We start from the raw sequence: 24,154 nt of genomic DNA on the forward strand, positions 1-24,154 counted from the left end.
ACTAAACCTCCTCCTGACAGGATCTGCCCTGTGCACAATCGCAGGGCTGCCAACACACTGCAAAAACTCAAAGTCTTACCAATTCTAGTCAAAAATGTCATTTCTAGTCAAAACAAATCTCATTATACTTAAAATAAGACTCACCACATAAAAAGTAGCTTGTTTTTTAGACACTTTTTACTTCTTTAAAGCATATTTTCACTTGAATTAAGTAGAAAAATCTGATAGTGGAGCAAGTTTTTCTTTCTTATTACAAGCTCAAAAAACATGCTTTCACTGGCAGATTTTTCTACTTATTTCAAATAAAAATTAGTTTGAAACAAGTGAAATTATCTAAAAACAAGTTAATTTTTAGGTGATGAGTCTTAGTTTAAGTGGAGAGAGATTAGTTTTGACTAGAAATTAGACATTTTGACAAGAAATAAGACAAATATTCTTTGAAAGATTTTGAGTTTTTGCAGTGCGTTTACATGTGTGGCACCATAGCGCACACACACACACACACACACCTGTTCTTCCCTCAGCACCCAAACAAAGCTTCTCTCTGTAACGGACATGGACACTGTTTGATTCCTCGCGCAGCTCAAACCTAAACACACTGGTTTGCTATGGGCAGCAGACGAAGAAGAAAAGGAAAAAAAAAAAGAGACTGTTTAAGAAACGCTGGGAGAAGAAAGAGCGGCCTTCCCAGAGAGTCATCTGGTTCTAATGCAGGGCCCGCTGGTGTGGATTACAGGCACATATTACAGGAGAACTCGGGCTGACCCCTCATCTCTATCCCGGGGGAAATGGGAGCCAGCCATGGTGATGGGGGGCTGAGGGTCCGGGGGCCTGGGGGGAGCAGAAGGGTGAATAGAGGCCTGTGGGCAGCCTGCCACCCCACATGATTGGTGCCCTTCCTCAATGAGGGAGTTTCTCTTGAGATCTTTTCAAAAAAAAAAAAAAAAAAACCCTCTTCCATTCAAAGTAGGAAGAAAAAAAAACACTTTCTTCCCCAGAGTCGGTTGATGATAGCAAAAAATGACTTCAAAATCTTCTCTCTGTGGTCCGTTTCGCCCTCACCAGCGCTTCAGTAGGTTGTGAAGTAACTAAACAGGCCTTCTATAACCATCAGAGTAACAGTAAAACATGCTTGTTTTATCAGATGAAACACAATAAGCAGCTGGCTACTCAGCAAGCGTTTGAGTTTTACTGCCCTCTCCCACACTGAAAGGAGGTGGTGGTGGTGGTGGTGGTGGGGGGGGGGGAGTTAACTAGGTGGGGAGAGGAGAGGAGGAGGAGGAGGAGGGTGGGGGTAAAGGAAAGGCAGAATTGGAGTGAGGAGAGAAGGCTTCAGCAGCAGCTCATAAGGTTGGCAGCAAAACCCGGGTGTTTGGCCAGATAATCAGCTCAACTATGAAAACATTCCTATTAAAGCAGCAGCCACAAATATCCAACAAGAAGCAGAGAGCGCAGTGATCACCCAGACAGAACAAACAGGAACAAACAACAGGGACGGGCCCTTTTTTCATTTGTATATCTCCCTCAGGGCTTCTGCATCTGCACCGTCACTGCAGAAATCTTCCACAACTTGGTTATTATCTATTATAAAAGACAAAGTTGCAGCTCTTACCTGTAGTATCTGGACTGCAGATAGGTGGAGCACACCGCCTTGGACACGTGGCTGGCCGAGCCGAAGTCGATGACCTTGACCCTGTAGGGCTGTCGAGACGGGTCCACCAGCATGATGTTCTCCGGCTTCAGGTCGGCGTGGATCAGCCCCAAGCTCTTCAGCTTCATCAGCGCCGTGGCGACCTGCTGCAGCACGGGCCGGATGTATTTGAGCGGCAGCGGGCTGAACTTGTTCTGCTTGAGGAAGTCGTACAGGTTCTGCTCCAGCATCTCAAACACCAGGCACGTGTGGTTCTTGTGCTGGAAGCACTCGTAGGCCCTCACGAAGTTGTAGTCGTCCGCGCTCTCCGTGCTGAGCCGCGCCAAGATGCTGACCTCGATCTGACCCTGCCGCGCGTACGACGGGTGATTCTTGAGGATCTTGATCGCCACGATCTCGTTGGTGCCCCTCTTCCAGCACTTGACCACCTGCCCGAAGGTTCCTCTGCCCAGGAACTCCAGCACCTCGTAGGTGTTGGTCATGGAGCAGAGCACCTCGTGCTGCACCAGCTGGTAGTCCCCCTCGTTGTTGGAGCCGCTGTTCTTGGACGTGGCCGTGGAGGTGGCGGTGGCCGCCGTGGCCACCGTGGCCCCGCTGGCCGCTCCGTTCTGGATCATCGGTGGACCGTGCTCCTCAATGATCTGCACGCTGCTGTTGTTGTCGAGCTCCTCACTCTTGCGTTTAAGCCCGCATCGCTGGTAGGTATCCAGGAGACTGACCGTGCTGCGGCGCGTCAGGTTGTGAACTCCGAGTCCGCCGCCCACACCGCTGCCGCCGCCGCCACCTCCTCCGCCGCCGCCGCTGCTGTTGCTGCTGCTGCCTCCACCCCCGCTGCCCAGCAGAGACCCCACGGCCCCCGAAGTGCTGCTGGCTGAGGCGACCACGATGTGGCCCGCGCTGGCTGGGAAGATGAGCGCCGGCTCGTAGGGCAGCGTGGAGCTGGCGACCTGCAGGGAGCTGTTGATGCCGAGGGGCCCGCTGGCGGCCGACACGTTCTTGCTGCTGTTGTGGCTGTAGACTTTGCTGTGTGTGCCGTACCCTGTCATATCCCAGTTACAACTCTGCTCCACCTTCAGTTTCTTCACGCTAAAGAAGGCACTTGACTGGAGAGTGTGAGGGGAGAACACTTGCACTTGCGAGGCCATACCTGTGACAGGAGGGGAGGGGCAGGGACAGGAGGGGGATGAAAGTGAGAGGTTAGGAATTTGAGAGTGTCTGAAACACGAGTGGTAGCTACAAGCTTTAAATAAAGACAGCTTGGGTCAGAGCAGGTCATTAAAACAGCGAGCATATACGCTGCTGCGTCAGCATATTAACCTCTTGACCTCTTAACATTATTGTCAAGTAACAGGCATTTTAATAACCTTCAAAACGTCACGAAACATTTGTTGCTTGGATGTTAAAGAGAAATAGCAGTTAGTACGTCTGCTCTGTGAAACATCAGATACTAAGTTATTAAAACTGCTGGGAAAAGGATGTTTTTTTTAAACAATGCAATGTGTTTTCTCTTCTTTTTAAAAAAAATATTGTTATATAACATAAATAAAAGCCAGAATGTCTGGAAAGATAAGCAGATTTAGATTGAGTGGTTCTTATGCAAACCACTGGTTCAGGCAGAGGAAATGCCATTTCCCCGCTGTTCCCATCTACAGCAAAGAAAATAGGCTGAGTGAATACTAAAAGAATATCCTTTCATGGGACGCTCCGCAGAGACAGAGGTGCAACACACAATCGTACACAAAAACAGGGTCACACTCACACACACACACACACAAAATCCAAAGGAATGATTGCAATTTCCTTCCCCACTAGACAACCCAGCCCAGCGTATTTGTTGGTACACAATTACTCACTTTAGGGAAGGTGGTGGAAGAAATTTCGCTAAAGTAACTATGAAAAGCGGAGAAGGGCAGTGAACTGAGCTCGCTCTCCACCGAAGATCCTGAAGACAACAAAACAAAAGCAAAAAAAAAATAAAAACTGCATCGAGGCTGTGCTCTGAACTCCTGGGAACGAGCTGCCTCAGAATAAGCAAAAGCTTCTCCAAGCAAACAACTGCCCAAAAATAGTCCCTTTCTTTATCTCCCTCTTTTTTTTTTTTTTTTTACAAACAGGCCTGTTTGTAACATTGAAATGATTATTACAGCACAAGGCGAGATTATATGAGTGCTTGTAGTAATGCTATGTTTAAACAGTTTCCAGTAAACCCACAATTAGTTTACTGCTAACAAACTATAAGAGCTTCCACCTGGCCGTACCGACGCCCACACAACACAATTAGGGCCCTCGCTGTTGATCAACTGATGCATGATTCAAAGAATGTTATGGTCGCAGCATGTACACAAACACTAACAAAACCCATGCATGCAAACAGCCCTTAAACTCTGAGGGGGAGGAAAAAAATGGCTGCTTTTGAGTGTGTTTAATAGACATCTTGAAAGCTAGGAAGTTTCGCTCCGTTCAAAGATAATTAGAGGACCATTTCCCTCCGAGATGTTAGGACGTCCGTAATTGTGGGCTCCATTCTGCGGACAGAAAGCAGAGAGGAGGGGACATGCCTGGTCACTTTGTCATTATTAGCCCTTTGAGTGGTGATGATGATTAATTCAGTAGGAAGCTGGGGAGCTGGCAGCCTTCCAGTATACTTTGCTTCATTTGTTTTTTTTGTTTTTGTTTTTTACTCTCCTGACCTCTCTCTCTTCCTCTTTTTGTATTTATTTATCTATTTATTTTGCATTTTCAGTATCTTTCTTTTGCGTCATCATCTGGTCTTAGTCCCTAATGCTGCAGGATTGGATATACGATTGAGCTCGGTGGCTGCGCAGCCGATGTAGCGTAACACGTCGACGCTTCCTGTAGTTTTCATTGTGATATCTGCACATACATGAATTTGCTCAATCTGTCTTCTTTTGCTTTTTAAGTGGCCACACTTTGTCACTTCATGTCCACTATATAGGTACACGACTGGACCAGTAGAGGTAATGAAGAACGTCCGCTAGGCTATTAGGGGCAAGGCTCTGTGCTAATCACATAAGCCGTGAAGGCCAGATGTCACTCCTTGGATTACCAATTCCTGTGCCTGGACTTTACGCTAAAAATAATTTGAATGATGAGTTGCGTCACTGAGCAGCGTCAACAGTGTATGTGTGTGTGTATGTGTGTGAGACTGAGAGCCTGACAGGATAATCACAGGCACAGACTGATGGACACAAAGATGGATGGACGGACACAGGGGTCGGCCTGTCCTCTTATGGAAAATTCCAGCATTACATATTATCTGCCAGCGTGTGCGAGCGTGAGCGCGGATACTAGCTCAGCTCGGGGTTTTACAAGGCCAGATCGAGGCGAGCTGCTCTTTGCATTAGCATCACATGAATTCCTCCTCAACCCCCCGATCTTAGTCACTCATTGACTCTCTGTCAGTTTTAACACAGTGGTCAAAGAGTTCACTTGACATTGCCTGCATGGTGCATTGAACTGAAGGACACACACATGCTCCCCATGACCGGGGAAGGAGCTTTGAAATGTATAACAGGCTAAAAAAAAAAAAAAAAAAAATCTTCAGAAATTCTTGAAATTTCAGTTTTGACTTGTTAAGAAGCACAGCCGCTTAAGCCATGCAACTAAAAGCTGCACAAACAGTTTCTGAGCCCTGTGCGCAACACAGATAAGTAATTAAATGAACCAAAAGTAAGAGGTCAAATGGCTGGAATGTTATCTCATGACAACATACACAGGCAACAATGTGACCAATTATACTTCATTGGGAAAGCGGTTCCAGTCCTCATGAATCACTCTTCACCCAAAGTGAGGTTCAAACATATTTATGATGTAGAATCTGAACAAACAAACCTTTCTGTGTTGTTGTCAGAAACAACACGGCGCAAAAAAGACCTTCCCTTGAAAACATCCTCTTGAAGTTTATTTGAATTTCTGAACTCTATGCCAAGCGCAAAACTGTAAAGGTCCCATTGTTGTACATTTACAATGTTGGAATACCTTCAGTAGCCAAGGCTTTCCATTTAGCATACCTAAAGGAACAGTCTGTGTCCCACACACTGCAATTAAGCATACCAGAGAGGCATTTTTCCACTGTTTGGAGGCAGCATGTTGAAATGGTAATAGTCAATGTTTTTAGAGAGATTACTTCTCTGTCAGGGGTTTGTTAATCTTCTTTTTTGGGAGGATCAGGGCCGTTCTGCATGCCATGTGAAGGGGAGAGATGCACTGAAAAGGAGGGAAGGAGAAGAGAGCGTGGAGAGCGGGGGCCACGAGTGGCCCTCACATTCTCGCCTGTGACCTGCTTCTGTTTGCTCTCTTTTATTAAACCCGTCATTTATACTCTGCTGACAACATGACAAAGAGTATTGATGAGAGCACCTTTAGATGGGCTACCACCAGACCTGCCAAGCAGCTCCCATTTGTAATTACAAATAGTCTTTTAATATAAAAACCCCCCTGCTTGTCATTCGACTCATCCATCCGTGCCTGTGCCCCAAGTTCTGCGCTTCATAATTTAAAACAATTCAAGGGTGAGATAAGTATATCTTTTCGCATAAAATCCGGCTCATAAATTTAGATATGTACCAATCAATATCGAGAGAGCAACGTTTCCACACTTAGTCTGCACAAAAAAAAAAAAGGACAGAGTGAACAGTTACAGTACTATGACCCAAGCCGTCACCTAGGAGACTATGCAGAGACAGCAAGAGACGACGTCCCCTGGCCTGGGTGTATTTGGATTACTTCCTGAGCCCTAATGGCTACTGACACCGATGGAAAGTCTCTGATGACCCCGTGTCTCTCTACTGGACATCCCAGTGTCTGCAGGACTGGACAGTTGGGGTGGGGATCAGATAGGGGTGGGGTGGGGTGGGGCGGTCTGGGGGTCAAATCGCTCACTAATGAAATAACTTCTGACCGTCTAGACAAAGCATTATCTCACCCCTTGCTGCTGTTTGCACGTGTGGTGGGTGCTGCTCGGAGGTTAGGGGTGGGGGCTGCTTCCCTCATCTCTGCTCCACCCCCCTTCTCTGAACCGCTCTGACGTATTGACAGGAAAGCAGCATCATTTGTCTTACAGAGAAGTGCTTCACTTCTGTTTATCGTAGCTTCTCTGGAAACGAACGCCTCTTATTCTCAGATAGCGTCCCAGAAGCCACAGCGTATATGTACAGTAGAGTATGATTCACTTCTTCAGCGAGCTCCCTGAACCCTGCATGGAATCATGATATGATGCATTTGTGTGTCGGCTCATCCAAGTTTCCTTTTAATTACTCACTCGGTCTGTATATACAGTTGTTTCCTGCAGTGATGTTACTGTATGTGCACACACACACACACACACACACATAGAGCCAGTGGAGCCACTGGTGGAAAACCTGTAGCGGGGTGCAGTGGCAGTAACTCTGGGGTTAAACGCAACATTGAATGCACCACTGAAGAGGAACATATTGTTCATACGGAGAAGCCCGGGCTTGTGTTCCTGCCTCCTGCCTGAGTTTCTGCCCTCGGTGGGGGAGCTGGAGCTTGACACTGAATAGTCTCTCTCTCTCTCTCTCTCCCTCTCTGTGTCTCTTTCTCTCACCCGCGGCCACTATTGACCATCCTGTCTGCTTTTTTAGCCCTCTCATCGCTGCTTATTTATAGAATAATGCATCAGACGAGCTCGCAGGGAGATACTGTCATGCATGCTGCCGCTCCATCAGCCTCTGTGCACATCCTGACCGTGGTACTTGACCGGTTGGAACTGCCTCGCCATCTCTCTCTCTCTGTCTCTGTCTCTACAAAAAGACTACGAAAAGAGAGCAAATGTCCATCTCGCCCCCCTAAAAGGCGAACGCAAATGCTGTTTGACAGACAAACTTCTCTGCTCATAAATCAGCAACATGCCCCGCTGTAAACGTGACACTCCCTCAACTCTCTCTCTCTCCTCCCCCCCTCCCCTTCCTGGAAACAAACACCAGCCAAAGATACAACATGTTATGTTAGCTGTGAGATAACATGTTCGGTCAGCGCTTGCTCAAATGCACTTGCATAGATACATGAGCCTGGACACACACACACACACACACAGAGAGACACAAGCTACTAGCACATGTCCACATCCAGGTGCCTTCAGGAGCAGCAGCAACACAAAGAGGTGTATACAGTAACACACACTCACATGCACCAACCTATGTGAAAAAGACAGCTCAGGATGTATTATTGACTCGTGGAGTTTACCGAGGCAATGATAACTCTCTGTGCATAGTTAAAGTTTCAGTGCCAGCATTTCTAATCTAAAGTAAAGCTGACAAACCTGGTTCCCCAGGGCAACTGTCAGCAGATAAGGAGGCTGTTATTCACGTTCTCAGCGTGGTCATAAAAACGGCTGGTGGTGTGAGAAAAACATTTGCCTTGTTTATACTGCCAGGTCAGCCTAACCAGGCACTGAACCAAAGAGGAGAGGAGCAGGGGAGGAAGAGGAGGAGGAGGAGGAGGAGGAGGAGGAAGGGATGGCAGAGTGGGTCTGCTTGAGCTGGATTTCTTATTAATCAAATCACGAGTGTAGCAAGTGTACAAAGCACAGCACCAAACTTCCCCCCCCCCCTCCTCTGGAAAGAAAGAGAGAAAGGACGAGAGGACGAAAGAAAGAAAGAAAGAAAGAAAGAAAGAAAGAAAGAAAGAAAGAAAGAAAGAAAGAAAGAAAGAAAGAAAGAAAGAAAGAAAGAAAGAAGCCTTGTGAATCATGTCATTGCTGTTATAAAAGCAGAATGTGCAGAGGGAATAGAAGAAGCTGTCCTGAGTCTTGTGTGCAGAAGCAAAAAAAAAGAAAGAAAACAAAAACAAAGAAGAGACGAATGGAGCAGAAATTGTGCCGAACCGTGACCCAGCAGGCAGCACCTGTTACCTCACTGCACTACCGCCGACATCCACTGCTGCATGCAGCAGGCTGCTGCGCTGCTCTGACCGCAGCTACAGCTACTAACAACAATGCAGGGGCCACACAAGGACACACACCTGATAAGCAGCCGCTCTCCAGAATCCTTATCATTTACACACAGCGAGAAACGCCCCGCCACACCACACTTCCTCTCATGTCATTAGGATCAACAATGACAGCCGGACACAATGTACTGTAATGAGATTAACATATGAGAACTAGTGCAGGCGAGAAACAGCGAAGCCGTGTAGAAAATAATATGTGTCGGTGCCGGGCAAGTCGATCTGAGAGGAGGGTGAGGAGGGGGGTGTGTGGATTCAGACTGCGAGCACGAGGCCCTTGCAATGTGCCACAACCTGAGGTTTTTGAAAGGATAACACTTCACAGTGAGTGAAGGACAAAAGCCAGCTACACACACACACACACACACACACACACACACACACAGGGTGACACACATGTCTACATACACAACCATAGAGAAGCAGGTTCCCCTCAGCTGCCTATTACCTTTCAGTCATTATTCTGCCTAATGCTCGGTTAACAAAAGGCCCGGAGCAGAGAGAGAGAGAGAGGTTTGTAAAGCAACCTTTCAGAGATGGCTGGGCCTTAATTTCTGTTTCTAAAGGATCTAACCTCTTACTGGACAAACAAAAAATATGATTATGTTGTCAGGCAAAAATGAACAACTGACAAAAAAAGAAAAAAAAATCAATAAACAAAGGTATTTGTTAAAAAAAAAAATCCACCGTCATTTTCATGTTGTGTGATCCCTCGTTATTCATGCATGGGTAGTAGCAACAAGGTACTCGCTTTGTGAGCTTCTGAATTGTATCAACCCCACTAATATGATTATCGCACCTGAAGTGTTAAATGAGTTGATAATCTTTACTCATTAGCATTTTTGGGGGGAATGTGAGCGCTATTTGCAGCTTGGAAAGCTACAGTATTGATTGCAATAGTGGCAAAATGAGAGGAGTCAAACAGACCCTTCCTGGCCCAGTGTCAGGTGTGACGCCTGACTCAACTTTCTTTAACAACTGCAACTATGTTTTTTTTCTGTAAGTCTACTTATGCAGAATTACAACTGTCTGGCAGCCCCCCTTTCGTTTCTCTCTCTTCTTTTCCTCTGTTTTCTTTTATGTTCGACTGTTTCTCTTCTGTGGTATGTTTTGTACAGTTTTGTAAAGTTAAAAACTGTAAATAAAGTATCCAAAAAAAGAAAAACCCAGAGGGAGTCAGAAAACTAAAGACGGCAGAGACGGAGACGGAAACAGTTACAGGGGAGGTCAGATGGAGGGAGCGCTGCCTTGGAGATGGCATCATCATCGTTGTTGCCCCACCCTGGCTGCCACCCACCCTGCCCCGTCCCCTGGAACAACACAACACTGAGTGAGTGAGCGCTGGTTTTGGGCGTGTTCTTGAACTCAAGGGGTCAAAGTCTGCAGCCGCATTACTGTAATAATAATATCCAGCAGAGACAGAGACATTTGGAGAGACGCCGTCCGCTCCGCTCACCTCAAAACCCGAAGATGCACAATATGATACCACACACACACAAAAAAAAACGTTCCTTCCGCATGCACCTCCTCCTCCTCCTCCTCCTTCTAGGCGTGTGTACCACAGATATGCATCTATGCATTTCTGAGACTCCACCTGCATGTTTATGTGTGTGTTGCCATGTGTAACTGCGCAAGTATTTGCGGTTTGCAGAACTTTCTGAACTATTTGTCAGAGCTTTAACATCTTAGCTATGCAGAAACAACATGCATGCAAAGCCAACAGCCCAAAACATCCACCACGTCGCACACCCAGAGGGATTAAATCAAAGCACCAACCCACCAACCCGCCCGCCCGCCCCGCTACAATGAGAAACCCCTGACAACAGAGGAACCAGTCCAACCTGACCAGGCACCTGGGGACCAAACTCACACACACACACACACACACACACACACACACACACACACACACAGACACACACACACACACACACACACACACACACACACACACACACACACACACACACACACACACACACACACACACACACACACACACACACACACACACACACACACACACACACACACACACACACACACAGGCAGGGCCACCACTTCCTGTATTATCAAAACAACTTTTTTGACACACAAGCCAGCCGGAGTGTTTCACAGTGATAAGTGCCGCCGGTGCTGCTGGTGCAGGACGCCTACTTTTCTCACATGAGACTTCTTTCTTTATTTTTTTGATTTATTCCATTCATGGTATACACATACTACACATGGTTGCACACATTTACATAATGTACACATAGTCACCATAAATGAAAAGGAGCAGGATTAAGAAAAACTTATAGTACCTGCCCCTCTCTATTGTTATAATTGCATTGGCTTACTATCAACACCAATATTATACTCTTATTTCAAAAAGATGATGAAACATACAATAATAAAAAGAAAACAAACAAGCAAAATAGCAGTGGACACCACTCGTCTATCTATCTTTTCTTTTTTTTCTCCTTCTTTTTTGTAGGCACTTATCTTTCCTTTTTTAAACATTTTCTTTAACTGAGACATACTTATACAACTTTTCAGTTCCTTGCTTTGTGAATGCCTTAGTTTTACGCCTGCAACAGAAATACACATTTGTTTTAAGCTTATACTTGCTTGCAAATGTATGTTTAATAAAAACTCATCCGTCTGTCCTATCTTTATAACCCCCACGTGCAACTTGCTTTCTGCTCCTGCCCCCCTCCTCCACCCCTCCTCCTCCTCCCCCCTGTGGTGCAGTCTCCACTATCAAATATGGTGCACATGCCTCCCCAGGTGACACCAGTGTGTGATATTTCAGTGGGGTGTGTGAAGCTGCTGCTCTGAGCCGTATACTGTAGATCAGACTAATTTAAACTACAGATGCCTTTTTTTCTGCCTCCACATGTGCTATACTCCTGACTTCATCCTGCAGGTGACACTCATCCATATGCATGTTTAATAAATTGTTTTAATCCCTTAATCTCTCTTCATCTCTATCTTTTTTTAACGCTTCTCTCCCTTTGTCGCCTCGCTCATTACGTCTGTCCTATCTTTGACAAAGTGAGGAGGCCCACCACCACGCCATATATTCAAGCAGCTTTTAAGAGATTATAGCACACACACACACACATGCACAACAAACATGTGCTCACATACAAATTTAGCAAGGCATATGTGTCCTTAATCCAAGTGACGGTGTGTCATAAACATGGCTGTTGAGTCCTTCTGGCCACAGAGGAGGCTGAGGTAATAAATATGGCGAGCCAACTCAGCCCTTTGCGTCTGATTCAGCGTGAAAATCGTGGCTTTAGACGATTATATTTACAGTGTCCTCCTGACAGTCACAAACAGCAGCCAAAACCAGGCAGGAAATGGCTATTCTGACCATCAGTTTAACACCCACACACACACTGAGTGGCCGTGTTTGGGAAGTACACATTTGAACTGGCTCGCATAAAAAGGTAAACACTTACAAAAGGAGGCCAGGAGCTGTCGGGTTTTTTTTTAGTTTTTTTTTTTTTTTTTTACAATTATACACATAATGGCAAACTTTGTTTAGTGAGCTACATGAAACAAAATCCATTCACTTGAAGAATTTGCCAGTTTGGTTCTGCTCTTTTGGCCTGGGATGTTTCTAAACTCCCACTTCAGTAGTAGCTGAGAGCGATTTTAACAGATGGAAAAGAGGAGCTGTGGGAAGACAGTCTGTAAATAATTATTCATCATACATAGATGTTTTACTATGAATAAAAAAAAAAGATAAGAAATGTGATTAAAACGCCGGGATCTGAATGAGACGGATACCACTTTAAAAGTGTAACGAGGTGATAACCACCGGTCTGGTCCGGAGCAGTGAGGGAGAGAGAACAGGTCCTCGTAACGAAAGGTCAACTTTTGGCCTTTTTTCTGGGCCAGCTCTTCTAAAAAAAAAAAAAAAAACTGATGGAGGGGTGAGAGAGAGTGTGTTTGTGTGTGATAGCAGCTGCTTGGCTCCGTCAGAGGAGCCGAGGAGACGGGCGCCTCGCTGGACAGCAGCACTGATCCCAGATGTAGAGGATGGGCGGGTTAAAGGAGACAAGGGTTCAAGATCTACGACCCTCGACAACACTGTCACCGTCACCTACGAAAATCCCTCTTAAACCAGTGACAAGAGATCTTTATGTGCCCAGTTGAGGGCTGGGATTCTCTCTCTGGCAATAGAAGTATAGGTAGGTTTAACTCAGTACCTGAGGAGGGAAGACTATGCACATTATGTACTGTAATCTAAATGTAATCAAGGATGAACTGCATTTTGTGTTTCATTGCCCGACGAAGCCAGGCAGTTTTTGTTCCAGAAAATGCAAAATGTGAAACCTGAGTTGTTTTGGGCTGATGATGAGGTAAAGTTAGAATCAGAAAAGAAGTCTTTACTATAGCTACTTTCATAAAAAAGTGCCTGGACGATAAGAAAAAGTGAATTATTTATGTGAATTCCATGTGTTTTTTGTTTTGTCTGTGCTCTGATGATTTTGTTTGTTGTCTAAATATGAAATGTGTCTTGTAAGCTCTTATAGCCTGGGTGCCTTAATTGGTGCATGACACTTCAATAAATATAAATTCATTCATTCATTCACACCCCCTCACCTCGTCCTAAAACTGCCCGGCAAAGAACCCCCCCTCCACCTCCCTCGCTCCACACACAAGCACCCCCTGACCCCTGGCTGTGCCCCTGAGGCCCATGGGCCTCCAAGAAGATGGTATTCATCTCTCCACCCCCTGGCTTCAATGCCTCCTTCCCTCCCTCCCTCCCTCCTTCTCTCCCTCCCTCCCTCGCTTTCTCCTATTTATTTCTTCTTTACTTTTTCCCGTATCTGTCATTCCCGGTCTCACTGCCATTCTCTCTCTCCCTCTCCGTCTCTCAGGCTGAATGGAGGGGTCAGTTCAAAAGGCTGCCAGCCAGAGAGAGACGGAGAGAGAGAGAGCTGCAGGCTGGCTGGCCATGATGTGCCTGAGGCTTTGAAGTGAGGAGTGGATCTCAAAAGGTGTGCAACCTGCTTTTTTTTCTTTAATGCTGCTATACACACTTGAGCTCAAAAATATAAACATGTAGAGCTATTACTCTTCCTGAGTAAGTTTAGTGTTGAATTCGTACTTTAAACATGCTTAAATGAGGAGCCCACGAGCTGCTTTTTCCAGCAATAAATGTCACTATTAGTTCTGTTATTTTCCAGCTCACATGTTCTTCAAAGCTCAGCTCAGCTCTGATCTACTAAAATAACAGATTTTTATTAGATTTTGCAGAATAAAATAATAGGAATTCACCTTTTTTGAAGATCCTTAAATGTTACAGCTCTGTGATAAAAGGATCACAGGGCCGTTATACAACCATAATTGTTCAGTTATGCTGCAACTGAATGTTACTAAATGTCCTCTGAGACGTTCATGCAGCAGCGTTGCAGCGGTGAGGAAATATCTCTTCACGTTGGGACATTGGGGCGTTTTGTCACATCAGTGGATCCGCCACTGGATTGTCTAATTGAATCAATGACTTTTTAACATCTCTCTCTCGCCCCCCTCCCCCCTCTACATTATTCCTTAAGAGCTCATAAAAGCTTATTCCTCAGCCTTCAGCAGAAATAGAGGAATCGTTTTCTCTACATATGTGAATATTAAGTAGATACAGAGACCATTTTACTACGTTTCACGAGTCTCATTCATTAAACCTCTGAGAAATTTATGTTTTTATATGAGCACACTTTGTCACTTCCACCTACTGCTCGGCTGCTTTTGATGAGGAACTTCTTGGTTTACTGAAACTGATTTTTCACAGGGAATTCAAGACTCCTGAGAGAATCCTTGATCAAGACCAAAAGAAAAAAAAGAAAAAAAAGAAAGAAATTGCTTAAAGAGAAGGAGGGAGCAACTTTCTACAGCAGTGTCCATCACATTTTATTCCTGTATTGCCGGAGGATGAGTCTGCTTCTGTGGTAACAGAATACTGATAAACACACAGCGTGTCGAGGATTAGAAAAGATCGAACCGAACGATGAGGAGCGGAGGATGTCTGTATGTGAGACTTGCAAGAGCAAATATTGCACAAAAGAAAAAAGGAGTAGAGGAAAAGGAAAAGGACTAAAGCTGCTCATTTCCATGCCTGTTGACTCTTTTGATGACCCCGGTCCTTGTCTATCGGTGCCTCCCTTTCTCTTTGCTCTGTGCCTTTTTGCCTCCTGGCTCTGGACAGAAATGGGTTTGAGCGCTCGTCTGAAGCTTTGAAGTCCTTGGTTATCAGCCAAGCGTGGAGCTGTACCTGCAGCCATCTGTGAAGGGGCCGCCAGCAGCAGCAGCCGCCCATCGCTCCACTTCCCTTCCATGACTGAGAGGAGGGGGCCGCAGCCAGGAGCGGTGATGGGGCCTGGCAGCGGACGGACGGACGCTCGGCCCATGTTGCAGAGCCAATAGGTGTGTCTAGTATGTGTGTGTGCATCTATCTACCCTTTAAACCTCGACCCCGCCGCCCCTGATGATCGCACTGTGGAATTCACTTCTTCTCCTTCTCTGCTCATTTTAATATCAGTCTATAAACATCCCCCCACTCTCCTCCTGCCTTCCTCCCTCAGAAGAAGAAGAAATATGTGGAGGTAATGAAAGGCTTGATTAAAAACTGCAAACCATTTTTCACTCTGCGCTTCATGTAACACGAGGAGACGGTTTAGGGATCTTTTGTTTGAATAAAGTGGCTATGAGTGAGGCAGTTACCCTCACCATCCAGCTGCAACACTTTACATCATCTGTTGTTGTCTTTGCAGACTCAAAGCTTTGGTTTTAACTTTGTTTTTTGTTTTTTTAGGAAGCTTTACGTGTGCATGTGCGAATGCGACGCACCACCACCACCACAGCACAGCAGCTCTCTTCCAGAGCGTGCGATGTCAAAAGGACGGGTACGGCAGGGACATTATAACAAACAATAGGATTAAGACCTGGGACAATGTACAACCAAAAAACAAGCCAGTGGTTTAGTTTTTTTTTTTGGGGGGGGGGGGGTTTAGCGATGGGACGAGGCAATAAGATGAGCTGGGGTGGTGGTAGGGTGAGGTGGAGGGGGGGAGAGAAGGCGGGAAAGCGATGGGGGAGCTTGAGAGGGCTTGGGTAGAGGGGGGTGGGTGGGGGTCATGATTATAGAGAACAAAAAAGCTACAGTAGCCAGACCTCTTCTCAAACCAGCCTCCAATTACACACACACACACACACACACACACACACACACACACACACATACATAGAGACACACATACATGGGGGCTTCCAATCTGGCCATCAGGCTGTTGCTGAAGTGTCACATGGGCACCATGTGTGCTGGCCAATGGCCTCTCGGCTTATCAACAAACAGAGTGGGATGGAAGGACAGATAAGAGATAGATGTGGGGGTGGGGCGGGTGAAGCGCGGGAAGGGGTTGGGTGAGTGGGGTGGGGGTGGGAATTGGCGGGGGTCACTGGCGGATGATGAGAGATTGCAAAGTGAGCATGCGATATATGGCATGCGAGCAAAATGCAGATCATGCTGCAACGCTGCACGCTGCAGTATTATATTCACATATTAATATATATAAAAAAAAAAAACATGATTTACCGCTCAGCATATAAAGTGCCCTTTATGCTCGAGGAATCCCTGTGTAATTATTGCTTAACAGGCCCAAGTTAACAAAAGGCCTTATTCACTCTGCGCCGTATTGAGAAGCAGTAAAATGTGAACCTTTGTGTGAACCATGGCTCTCGTAGCGGATCAAAGCGGTGGATGTGTCATAAGGTGCAGAGAGTCTCAGCATCGTACATTTCAGCAGATGCTACTCTCATCTTCAGTGTGGAGAGGTCCCCACATTACTCCTCTCAACAGGAGGTTGTTTAAATCTAAAGAGGGACGACGCTCATCTGGAGAAATGTTTTTTTTATGGGAGCGTGTACCAGTTTTATGCATACATCTTATTTCTGCATATAAATACCAAACTAACAGAGCCTGGAGTTGTTACATTACAGTGCTGGTCAGAGAGCCAGAGGCAGCTGTTCCACACAAGCTGACACCATGCACAGTGTGAAACAACAGTGCATTGCATGGTGCAGGAGGGGGGGGCAAGAGGGGGGCTTCACACATGCATGACAACCAACACGGAAATGCCTTGTGTAAGCAGTGGACAGGGTCGAGGCTCCATCCCCGGCCTGCATGCCTCCCCCCCTTTTCCCCTTCGATAAAAACCAACTAATGTCAGCAACTGATGCGGTCTCCCCGCTTCAAGGACCTCAGAGCTTTCGGAGCTGTTTCCGAGAAAAAGGGTCTGAAACATATGGCAGAAGCACTAAAAACAGGAGGCTTACTGACTGAAGAGAAAATGAGAACTGCAAAGTCCCCCTTGCATCTCAATTGAATTTCCTCCACGCTGAAAAAAAAAAAAAAAAAGAGGCCAGAGGAATGATGTGCTGGAGAACTGGAGGCAGTTTTTTACTCCAGAGAAATTTGCTGAAAAGACTATATGAAAAGTTGAGCCTGTTGAAATGGGCAGAAGTAGTCAGCACGTATTCAACACAGGGCCTCCTGTGTCAGACCGGCCTCCACTAACCTGTCATTTCAGTTCAGACTGGACCCCCATCCCTCCTCCCACCTCCCTACCTCCTTTACCCCCTCATCTGTTTCCAAAACCCCTCAGATCACACCTGTGAACTATTTCGGCACATCAGAGAGCTCACATATTCCCCCGTCTTCAATGGAGAGACACACAACCTCCACACAGACACACACACATCTCATCTCACATAAAACTCACATTCTATCTCGCTCCAAAGCCTCAGCTTCTTCCACTAAATGCTCCAACAAATCAATAGCACAAAGAATCCCCCGAACACTGGATTTCACTTTTCTTTTCAGATAGGAAGCTTTGAATAATGCAAAAGCGATACTTGTAAAGACAGCTTATCCATTTTCATAACCTTTTTCTGAGTAAACTGCCTGCCTAACAAGTCATAAGGCGATGCATCAGGTCAACAAACAGATCAGCCCTGACACTGAATGAAAGTGAAGTAGAGAAAAAAAGAAAAGAAAAGAAAGAGGGAATAAACATTCACAATAACACCTGCTTGGATTTGAAGAGTGATGGCTGTTCTTTCCTGCAAGCCATTTAACTATCACCTCATCTCTTACCAAGTGTACCAAGTGTTTAGCTGCCACCACTGTGGGCGGTGAGGGGCTAAAACAGCTTGTCAAAACAGCCATGAAGAGAAGAGAGACCCTCCTCAATCCCCCCCTGACTCTGTGCCCCCCCCCCCCCCACCCCCCATAAAGGCCCCCAGGGTTCTTCCTGCAATTCTAATCAAAGTTTAAAAAGCTGTAACCTTGGACTCTGAGCGCGGGTCGTGGCCTGTGAGGAAGATATCAATCAAGCGGCTCCAAACAAGCATGAGGGGAAGAGGGGGCGTGGGGGTGGGGGTGGGGGGGCATGAGGGCAGTTTGTGAGAAAGTTTTGCTGCTCTCTCTGTCTCTGTCGTTGTCTGTCTTTTCCTACAGCCCTCAGAGGAGACACCCCCCTCCCCACCCCCCCTCTCAACCCCTTCGCATTCCCAGAAAACCAACAAGGTAATACAAGGTCACATTAACTCATAATGACCGTGTGGATGGATAAAACATTAATCTGCCTGTGATGCTGCAGCACCTGTCAGCAGCTCCACCACCACCACCACCATGATCATCATCATCGTCATCGTCATCACCATCATCTGCCTCTGAGTCATACCCCTGTCCGTTTTTCCAGGCAGGAATGAATGAATCCTCTCTGGGACAGAACTGCTTGACCTGTGAGAGGGGCAGATCTGCAAATGAAGTTGCCTTCTTGCCCATTTCTGCAGCTGTCTAATCCTCTCCTAGGGCCTCCTTCCCACCCTCCCCTCCCTCCTTCCCCTACAAATGGGTGATGGCACATGTGTGCACGGGCTACAGACACACATGGAGACATATGCACATGCATGCATGAGCACTCCACAACAACACCCATATCCAACTGGTCAAGAGGGCAGGCCGGGCAGCGAAGGGTTTTTTTTTTTGGCGGTGTTTGAATATTAGCTTTTCCACAGCTGGGGGGCCGCTGGACTGCTCCGTTCATCAGACATCCATCAAGGTGTCAGTTTGGGTTATGAGACCAGGCTCCCAGGGTGATCAAACTGCTGCCCTGCCAGCCAGCAGGCCTGCCTGATGGCCCTCTGTCTGGGCCAAGAAGGACCAAAGGCAAACATGGACGAAAAAAGACGAAAAAAAAAGAGGAAAACGAAAGAAGAACCAACAGGAAAATGATACAAAGTGAAACCAGCACATTAACCAGAATTAAATGTGCTGGAAATCTAATTCCAACTGATGATAATGTTGAAAGTGAAACCAAAGTCTTCAGCATGAAAACGCATATCTCATTTAAACTGTCCCCACCCCGCCCACCCCCCAACAAAGTCAGCATTAGCCTCAAAGGAAGCAGTCAATCATATAGATTCAAGTTATTAGTTGCCCCGTAGCCAAGGGTGAATAATTACCATAATAGCCGGTCTAATTCTAAGTGTGCCCCCCCCCCCTCGCCTCCCCTCCCTCTCCAAACCTATTTTCCACCGGAGACACTGGTCATTTCCATGACTGCTCTACGTAACAGCCCTCTCCAACACTAAGGAGGACAGGCAAGGTAATTAATTCCCCCTGCCGCCTCTTTCTCTTCCCTTCTCCTCTTCTGAAGGGAAAAGCCAGGGAATGTAATTTACACTAATTACCTTTTGCATAGGAGTCTCATTTCAACTTTCTTTTTCATGTTGTAACACTAGTGTCCTGAGCTATGCCTCTAAGCCTCAACACCCCTAATGAAGAATCATTTCAGTATTCCTACAAGGACTTAGTGAAGAGTTTGTTGCCCCTTCATTGTTCTTTCTAACGCTGTGTCTTCCATAATAGGCCATTATTTGACTTTAATATTCCTATAAGGGCCCACTTTTGCTGTTTATTTTTCTATAATATCACTTTAAAACGTGTTAAAGCATTACTTTTCAGTGCCTTTTTTCTTAATGGTAATTTTGAATAATAAAAAAAAAGAGAGGGGGTTCCCTTTAATGCCAGCAGAGGGACTATAGAGTAAAAAAAAAAAGACATTAAACATGAGGCTGCTCAAAAAATAAATACTGGGAAACATCAAGGGGAATCATTTGGCTTTATGTCGCTTTCCTGTTTGCATAAGCTCCTGATCTGCGAGTAGACTCTGTGTTTACTTTGTAAAATACTGTTTTAGGTTATTTGTCCTATTGAAGGATGCCAGAGGAGCATCTCCACAGGCTCCAGCAGCTATACTTCTGAATGACACACAACTACAGCTGGATTCAAGCGAAAATATAACCTAACACACGACTGCAGGAGATACACCATCCCAATGTCCCTGTTGTGTTTATGCACACCATTTATCCTGTTGGTATATTATTTGTGTTAGTTGCAGTTGGGCCATTCACAGACCTCGATCATGCACGGATTACAATGGGCCGCTTTGCATTGTTTTATATCTGTATAACCCACCACCTTACAGCGACAGCGCAAAGCAAAACACGTTGTTTGCGTGTGTGCATTACTCTTCATTCAGAATAATAACAAAAAGAAAAGAAAAAGAAAACATACATGACAGCGAATAACGTGGAGAAGCATGCGGAGTAGCATTCTCTCAATTGGATTAGTCACAGCCACAATGCTGCAGCGATAGCGAAATGTGCTGTATTATTTAAGCATGCCTTTCGTTTGCGGAAGAAAAATAAAACATGGGGATCAAATGCACCGAGGCAATGAGGGGGCAATCCACAGCTTTTCAAGACTGATGGGAAATAATTGGGAGAGAACGAGAGTGAAAAGAGCCGAGAGACCCGTGTTGCGATCGGTCTCCGACCTTCTTTCATTTGGCTTCTTCTTCTTCAAGCACAGCTATAAATTTCTACCAGGAAGGTTAAAAAAAACTACAACATTTCCAGGTGTCCGTGCATGTAAAGATCAACACGGGCTTGTCTGTTAACCTTAACGTGGAGGGGTTGCAGGTCTTTATCAGTGCGATTTCAACGGACACAAGACTACACTGGCACCACAATCTTTCCCTGAGCATTTTAGAGCTACAAAATCTCACTAACGCATAAAAAAGCTGCAGGGAATCTGACAAGTCTGTCTGTGCTGCGTTCAGGGAATATAATGTTGGGGTATTTTTGACAGAAAAGAGGAGAGGGTGGATCGCATCTTTCCCCCCTCGTTCGCGATCAGCCGCAATTCAATTGTACCACAATTGATACAGTAGCCTATAGGTCCAGTGACTGAGCTCCGCGCAGGAAAGACACACATAAAACAGCAGATTTTCTAAAAAGGCTCTTACCTTCGTATACAGGGGCCATCGGTGCAAGGATTTCTGTTATACATGGCAAAAAATAAAGCGAGATTTCTGTTTAAAACTCAATAAAAATCTGCCATCTTGAAACACTGATGAGAGAGTCGCCGTGGTCTCCTGCATTACTGGCCCAGTTCATTAGTGAGGAAAATGCTCATAATTCATATCCAGGCTGGTTTTTTCCTCCCAACGTAAAGGGGTCCGATGCGAGGAAAAGCCACCGAGGAGAGGCTGTGCGATCCGGGTCCCAGCGGGCGGTGTGTGTTGTGTTGTTTTGTGGAGGCTCGGAGGATGAGCCACGATGACAGGTTTACTTCAGCTATTGTGCGACATGTCTGTGGAGTGAGGAGTCTCTGCAAAAGTTGCAGTGGCCAGAGCGCAGCGAGTTTGGTGTAAAGTGAGAGAGTCGATCGACGAGCGAGTCGATGGAGCCGACGAGGAGGTGCATCAGTCTGGAGCCAGAGAGAGCAGAGAGTACTAGACTGATATATAACGTCTCTGTGGCTGGTAACGCGAGCTAATAAACATTAATATAATCGTTTCTGCGCACATATGATATGATATAATGTAGGCTCGAATAAAATTAAATAGAAAGAAAGACTAATCACACACAGAAGCGTCACCTTAGGTAAATAAATGCATTTTAACAACATTTAAAACATAATAAAAACCAAATAAGATTTTAATGGAATAAAATTAGACCGAGAAAGAAAATGAAATGGAAAATAGAACATGAAACGTGTTTTTTCAGTTCAATTCTTCTACATCAGTCATCTCCCTATTCTATATTAAAAAAAATAGATATGGTTTGTGAAACAATATTGTTGAAATATGATTTTGTAGGATATTTTGTGTGGAATGGGAATGGTAAAAAAAAAAAAAAAAAAAAAATCAGATTTAATATAAAGTAGCCTATCACACGTTAATGCATTAATTAAATATATTGACTGTAGGCTATAACCTAACATCAACATCAACAACAACGATATTAAAGTGTAAAAAACAGCAGTCAGGCTATTTTGTGACAGCAGGGCGCAAACAATTTACGAGCCAAATGGACAAGTGGCCCTAACAAAATATGATAATTAATGCTACCTGGTGTAATAATTAGTTGAACATGACGTGACTCGAGGCTGCCGTTTAACAGCTGTTGACATTAGTATTCGCCTCCGTGCAAAGTGCATCCGCGCTCGATGACTCCGCGCTCCTCTGGTCTCGCCTGGGCGAGGCTGAAGCGCTCCTACTGTAGGCTGCTGCGCTATGACGACATGAGATTTGCACAGAATGAACTGGAGCGGAATCGGATTACATAGGCTCACACAAATGTGAGTAATCTGTCATTTACCAGCGACCCTAAAATGCACTCACAGCAATATGGTGCGCACCAACCTCTAAATTAAACATGTCGATTTTAGACACGTGGGCGTCTGTTAAGAGAGCAGAGCGACTCCAGCCTCTCTGGCACGGCCTGCCAAAGTGCACTAATCTGAAAATAAATGTGAAAGGAGATGGCCATGGAAGTGTTCAGTAGTGGGGTGGGGGTAAAAAAAAAAAAAAAAGAAAGAAAAAAAGAAAAAAAAAGACAAGTGTTATAAAACACTTATATTTCCTCTCAAAGTTACATTGTGTGAAAAAATCAGTCATGATCTATCTTTAGCAGACACTGTGCATGTTAAGCCATACAGCTTTGCAGAGTTATGCAATTACTCATTCAGTTTAAGTATGTCACAGCTAGGGCCTGCAGCCTGCATGCAGCATCATATACAGCAGGGCTGACCAATGCAAGGCCTGTGATTTGATCATGCAACTGCAGGGCATTCATAAAGTAAGGGCCGTGCATGCCCACCGGGTGTATAAGCTACATACATACATACATTCATACATTCATACATTCATACACATGTATCTGTTAGGCGGATGCCACTCTCCCATCAGCAGTGCATTGTTTATTCATGCCACTTCCTCAACAAAAACCACTGGCATGTTCCTAAAGGGACTTGCCGTGGGCCTGTACTGTGCTGTGGTGAGCCATTTAAAACTGAGACTATATACATATGACACGGCTCAACAGCCTGAGATTATATAAAGAATACACCACAATAAGTATCTTTATCATGAGTCTTAAATTATTCATTAACTTTTACGCAGTGTTTTTACATGGCGTTCCACTAAATCTTTCATGGAAATATTAGGCTGTTTTTTTTTTGTTTTTTTTCTCAATGAGAGTTTCACAAGAGGATACAGCTGTCCTCTATTCACCACGTTCGGATCGTGCGAGTGCATATATAAACAGAAACGCTCTTGGAGTTGCATTTAGGTTAAAGTCAGACCAACATGTTGTGCAGAGCTGTAATGGGGATTATGCAATAAGGAAATGTGCTGATAATGTTCGTGTTTCTTAATTTCTTAATAGCGTTAAAGCAGAGATGGAGTAGTTGCCGGTTTGTTTCATCAGAGCAATGTGTGTGGTACAGGGCTGCTTGAAAACCATGACCCCTACCCTTCACCTCCACCTCCAAACCCCCACCCCAGGAGAAACAAGTCTCAAAATGAATAGGACCAAACAAATGCTGTAGTCCTGTGCTTCAGCCTTTCATCCAGATCTAACGGAGCAGTGAGACATGTCCCGACCATTTCCCCTGTTTCCTCCACTTGTCTTAATGAGAATCACAATTTTTTCCCCTATTGATAATCATTAGTCAGCCTGACAGAAGACGATAAAGCAAACCATACTTGAAGTTTAAAAAAAAACAAAAACATGTTTATTACAGATTTTGTCATATTGCAAAACTGTCCTCACTCTCAGCTGTGAAAGTGCACACCAGGCTAAAGTGGAACCAGGATGTAGCTCTGCAAAACGCATTTCCCAAGAGTTTGGGAAATAATTTACAAGTTCAATTTCACCTTTCACTTCCCATCAAGTCTATATGTGAAAATGGGAACTTCTACAAATCAATCTGACTGTTCACATTGCCCTCCAAAAAAATGGACTACCAGTATTTTTCACTGTAACATAATGTAACGAGTGAAATTACATCCCCTTTTCCATTGTAGTTGATGATTTTTTGTCAACAAGGTGTTCAACAGGTAATTAAACCACTGCTGCAGCACCCCACTTAGGCCAGTCAGTGTAATTGTC

The 24,154-nt window shown here is 45.3% G+C and overlaps 1 protein-coding gene across 1 annotated transcript in view; it reads right to left on the reverse strand.

Moving 5' to 3' along the window:
- Positions 1 to 21,698, reverse strand: part of hipk2 (homeodomain interacting protein kinase 2) — a 75,899-nt gene extending 54,201 nt beyond the window's left edge. Inside the window, exons 1-2 of the mRNA XM_083973624.1 lie at positions 21,004 to 21,698; positions 1,613 to 2,798 (exon numbers count right to left, since the gene is read on the reverse strand). Coding sequence (XP_083829750.1) covers positions 1,613 to 2,798; positions 21,004 to 21,022 — 1,205 coding nt within the window. The 5' untranslated portion in view covers positions 21,023 to 21,698. The remainder of the gene's footprint in view (positions 1 to 1,612; positions 2,799 to 21,003) is intronic.
- Positions 21,699 to 24,154: the final 2,456 nt, after the last annotated feature.

The sequence above is a fragment of the Trachurus trachurus genome, assembly GCF_905171665.1.
Source record: "Trachurus trachurus genome assembly, chromosome: 6".
NCBI classification, from domain to species: domain Eukaryota; kingdom Metazoa; phylum Chordata; class Actinopteri; order Carangiformes; family Carangidae; genus Trachurus; species Trachurus trachurus.